We start from the raw sequence: 5,692 nt of genomic DNA on the forward strand, positions 1-5,692 counted from the left end.
TACAGAAAATTATGTTTCTACGATATTTAGTAATAGCTTATAAGTGGTGACTGTCAGTTTATGTGCATAAGACAGGATTTTTCAGAAAAATTAATACAAGACGAAGTCAGCCAGACGATGAACATTATTAACAACAATTATTATATGATTCAGTCACACTTGTAGCAATATTTGTTAGTTCTGTTGTTGATTCAGGGTTAGCATCATCTGAGGGTCAGCATCATCTCTTCTCAGGTGTTCTGGATCCAGACTGGAGCTTGTGTATTTCCTAGTTACCACGGGATGAAGATCCAGCAGAAACAGAGAAACACACAGAGACAGCATTAGCATAGCTGCTGATCCAACAAAGTAAAATTAGTTTAACCCAAGCTAAAGAATAAGAATGCACATTTGATCAGATACAACTGCAGTCACAATTTAATAGAAACATTATTTGAATGCTTGTCGAAAGAGATGTGTTTTTAATCTAGATTTAAACAGAGAGAGTGTGTAACATTAGGTTAACTCAATATTTATGTAGTTGGTTAAGTGAATGTTAGCAGTTATCACTATAACCACTGCATATAGAGATGATAAGTTAGTCACACGTTTTTGTTTTGAAATAAAGCACAGCAATGATATTTGAGAGTGTATTTTCCCTTTTCAGGAAAAGTATTGAAAAAGTATTGAAATCGTAATTCTTGACTTGGTATCGTATCAAAACAATAATTTTGGTATCGTGACAACACTAACGCAAATAGAGAACAGTAACAGGGCCAAATACCTTTATTCAACAGTGTAGTATTGCACTGACTGTTGGTAACGCCTGTTGCTGACTGGTCTGGCTTGTGGGTGGGTTTTTCCATTCTTCTGAGGAGCTTTATTTAAGAAAGAAATCTGTCTGACAAGTATCTCTCAGACTTGACCGAGGAGAAGCTGCTCGTCTGTCTCATTCTACAGTCATCTGTGAGTATGTTTCTAATACAGAGCAGTTGTGGGATTATAGTTCATTTAAACGCCTGCATTCTATTGTCAAAAATATTTTGTATTACATACTTATTGGTCCCACTTTATATTAGGTGGCTTTAACTACTATGTACCTGAATTTAAATGAATCATTTGATAAAATTTACAAAAATAAAGTAATGTAATTACTTCTGTTATTAAATTGTGAATTATCCCTTACACCTTAATCCACACTTAAACCTATCCATACCACCAAATATATCGCCTTACCTGTACCCACCTCAATAATACCAAAAGTGTTTTGCAATAGAATATGAACATAGTAATTCTTTTTTTATGTAAGTACAAAGCCACCTAATATAAAGTAGGATTGACTTATTAAATATTATAACTAATATCATATGGGAAAGTCATGGTCTAGTGGTTAGAGAGTATGATTATTGGCTTGAGTCTCGGGCCGTCAATTCCATGACTGAGATGCCCTTGAGCAAGGCACCGAACCCCCAACTGCTCCCCGGGTGCCGCAGCATAAATGATGAACACTGGTCACTGCTCTGTGTGTGTGCATTTTGGATGGGTTAAATGCAGAGCACCACTTCTGTATATGGGTCACCATACTTGGCTCTATGTCACGTCACTTTCTAATATTTAATCAAATAAAAAATAAAAAAAATATTAAACAATTTTGAAGATTGTAAATTAAATATTTGGGTCACAAGAAGACTATAAAGAGAGAGCTAAGGAATTATTAACTTTAACTAATTGCCTTGATAATGGAATACTGTCCAAAAAACCTTGCTCATATGTCTGTGAAACAAACCCTCTGGATACTGCTTTTAAAGTTCCTTAGAAGGGGTTACATTACAATCAGTCATTAAGCTTAATTTAGCCATTTAGCAGACTCCAATCAGACTGATTATATTGCTCATAAGCCATGTGCATATGTGTAAAACACATCACTTAAGAAATTTCCCTATAAAGCTATTTAAGATTAAAAGCTATTTTTAAGCTATTTATCTAACCCTAACAGAATATAAAAAGCTATCTGTTATTTGTCACATCTATTGTGCTTAAGTGGTGAGATATTAGCAAAAGGTTATTATATAGTGCTATAGGATTTTTGGTCTTCTAATTACAAAAGCATTTACAGTGACCGTAAGGATATTTAACATGCCTGACCGCTCTCCAAACTCGGGAGAAACAATTATTCAGTGACAGGGACCCAGTACAGTTTTCCTGATAAACCACTGTCTGATGAGGTAGGTTACAGTACATAAATACAGTATGTCTGAAAATGTCTTCCCTTTCCATTGAACATTTTGTTTGCATAATCTGAATTATTTAAAACTTGAAGGCTGATTGTAAAGCCAGCTGAAGCAAAAATATCCTATGCATACATGGTTATCATTAGTGTCTTGACTGGTTGATGCAAAAAAAAAAAAGAAAAAGTATACTGTAATGAAAGCATATTAAAAATTACACTTTTCAGAATATTAAATACAAAAACCACATCAAACAGAACAAATACAGGCTAATGATCAGAAAAGAGTAACAGGTACATGTTGTCATCAAAAAACGAGTAACCAAGGAAACAAATGCAAACCAAACATCACAGTTTGTTTTCTGAAAAATGTTCTCAGGTCTAAGAAGAGTATTTTGAAATAAAAATGTATTTTCCACTATATTATTAAATGCAATGAAATAAATATCAGGATTATATAATCAGTTAACTTTTTATTTTTGCTCCCAGATTTAGAGCTGTTTTGGCTTGATATATAGGAGGACTAAACTAACAGCATTCCTTTTGGGTGGAGACTGAATGTTTGTCTTATTCTGTGTTTCAGGTTCAGACATGATGAAAGGCATTATTCCCAAGAGCAAAGCAAAAGGCACTGATTTCTGTGCAGAGGGCAAATACCATTATATAATCCGTTCTGATCTTGGCTGCTATATGCAGACAATTGACGTAAAAGAAGGTTTAGACATCTCTATTTTCAGTCTGCATCCTGCCTGCCAAAATGGAGACCATTACCTTGGTAGTGGAGATGGCTCCTTTTTCATCATCAAGGGCAAATCATTCCGCAGAGTCAACAACCTGACTAGAGACAGCGATGCTAAAGTTTACAGCCTTCATCCCAACTGCCAGGGTGGAGACCACTATTTTTCAACCTTTGGATCTCGTTATTACATCATCTTCCAAGAAAAGGGCACTTATCGAATAACAACAGACTTGCATCAGGACACAAAAGGGGAAGAACACAAACTACATTCCAACTGTAGAAATGGTCTTTATTATTGGGGCATGCCAAAGCGCTGCTTCTTTCTCAAGCCAGTCTCAGATTGGGGAGTTGAGTTCTGCGGAAGTAATGACATCAGCAAAGAGCAGTGCTTTGGTGTCTATTCTGTTCATCCTGATGTTCTTAACTTCCTTCCTGGTGGGCTGTCAGTAACTAAAGGCCCAGCATTTGGCATTTGGGAAAACATTAAAACTATAACTAATGACAGCATGACACCAGTGACATGGCAAAAGAGAATCAATAAAAAGGTTGGATATAATAAGGAGAAGATATCCCAGATCACCCACAACTGGAAGGTAGCCATATCATCCTCAATTGAATCTGGAGACCTTTCAACGTTAATTGCAAAATGTCAGTTCTCCTTTTCTGCAGAATATGGAGGTTCACACGTCAGCACTGAAAACGAAAGCTGGAATGAAGCAACTGAAGTGGAAGAACAGCTCACATTTGAGCTGAAACCAAATGAGTCTTTATATCTGTGGCAGTACAGACTGAGTCTTGGTCAAGAACCAGTGTTATTCTGCCGTGATTTGAAAATTTGTAATAAACCAAACCCTCCGACCGAAGTCCCGCTTCCACCTGCACAATCATGAAAAAATAACAGGATGGTTTAAGCCCAAGTAACACCAAATGCTTCCGTTAAATACCTTAATTATTACTTCTCAAGTGATTACTATCTGCATGCATTGCTTAAAATTAAACTAAACTATTTGAAATATTTAGGATAATTTTCAGTTCTAGTCAGTATAACCACAAATTACAACACTATTCATTATGATATTATTAAAGAAATGGTGTTTATTATTAAAATAAACTGACAGAATCATATTTTTAATCTCATGAAATGTCTTCTTAAAATCTCAACTCAATTGTAAATATTTTAATATGGTTTTGGGGAATTTCTACTCTGATAAAAATGGGTGCTTAGCATTTATTATTGTACATGTAGTTATAGATTATGTTGTAGTGTATCCAAAGTCTACTTAAGTGTTTGATTCACAAGTAATACAAAGTTATGCATTCTGTACTCATACATCTGGGATGTACATGTAATTTAAGGTGTTTTTTTTATGTTGCCACATTTTACTTTAATAGCATATATAATTTGGATTTTGCTTTTAATAAAGCTGCATACCGCTTTTACAATTTTGTTGTTTTCATTTCTATTCTTTTTCTTTATCAAATAGCATTGTGTTGTGGTGTATGTTTAACAAATCTAGACTCCCAGATAGCACATTCATGTCTATGATGTGTGATGGTTTTTAAGAAATATGCAGAAGATGCTGGAAAACAACAGATGCAGGACCTGCAGGAATTTTCTAAAAAAGTATGGAGCAGTTTAACTGCAAAGTTCAAACTAGGGACATTTTTTAAAATTCTGTGATTTCGTCTTGTGGAATACATGTAATCATCTGTTAAGTGAAGTAGCTTAGTTGTGGAATGAAAAAAGGCAGTTTACATGATCCCTCATATATAGTTTAAAATATTTACATTTTCAGATTCTGCAAGGTCTATGTAATCTTATGTTTACACGCAACTGTATGTCTGATTTTCTGTAGTGCTGTGTGTGCACAGGGCTGAAAATGTGTGTGCATGGGGGTGGGTATTTGTGTCTGGTTAGCTGCAAAATGTTTCCTTTTTTACGCCATAAAACCCTGCAGACTGTAGCCAATGGAAATACTTCTCTATTGGTTAAGGTTAGAGTGCTGCATAGAATATTTATAAATTAACTGTTAATAAACTATTATAAACTGAGCGCAGCATTAGTTCAGTCAGGCCATGAAGGCATATGCTGCGACCAGGTGATGCAGTCAGCTGTCAAATAGCTCTGTAAAAGACTCTTAGGATACTGCTTATTAAATAGGGGGAGACAACATCCATTTGCAAGTTTTATTTCACCAATGGGAGTACATCATTCTTTCCACAGGTGTATCAGACTGGTTTCTGAACTTAAACAAGATAAACAAATAAAGTTAATCAAAAAGTAAGCTTTCATCTGCACACAGACACAACACCATATGAAAAAATCCAGAGCAGTAAACATGGAGTGAATTGATTGCTGCTCTGAAGCAACCCTTCTTAAAGGCCCTTAATTGGAGTCGGAATAGGGTGCAGCTGTCAACAGTTGGTGGAGCTACAATTACTATGTCATGGGTTTTCAACAAATCAGCCCTTAAATATGACATCATATTTTCAATTGAAGAAAATCATAATAACATAACACTCAAGACTAATCCTTAATCAAGGGTAAAGGAATAAGCCGGCTGACAGGACGAACATATGATTTCCCTTTTATTTCTATTTCAGCAACTCGAACACGGCCGTCCTTGCCCAAGAAAGACTTTAATACTTTACCAATGGGCCATAAAGCATGGGGGAGTTGAAGGTCCAAGATCATGACCACATCAGAATCTTTCAGGTTACCTTGATCTTGCTGACATTTTTGGCAA

General features: G+C 35.5%; 1 protein-coding gene across 1 annotated transcript; it reads left to right on the top strand.

The window, feature by feature from the left end:
* The first annotated feature begins 831 nt into the window (after positions 1-831).
* LOC113043660 (uncharacterized) lies at positions 832-4,369 on the top strand. Its single transcript, XM_026203169.1, has 2 exons — positions 832-945; positions 2,790-4,369. The coding sequence occupies exon 2, from the start codon at positions 2,798-2,800 to the stop codon at positions 3,833-3,835; it is 1,038 nt and encodes a 345-aa protein (XP_026058954.1). The 5' UTR covers positions 832-945; positions 2,790-2,797; the 3' UTR covers positions 3,836-4,369.
* Positions 4,370-5,692: the final 1,323 nt, after the last annotated feature.

This window comes from Carassius auratus, chromosome 25 (genome assembly GCF_003368295.1).
Source record: "Carassius auratus strain Wakin chromosome 25, ASM336829v1, whole genome shotgun sequence".
Lineage (NCBI taxonomy): Eukaryota > Metazoa > Chordata > Actinopteri > Cypriniformes > Cyprinidae > Carassius > Carassius auratus.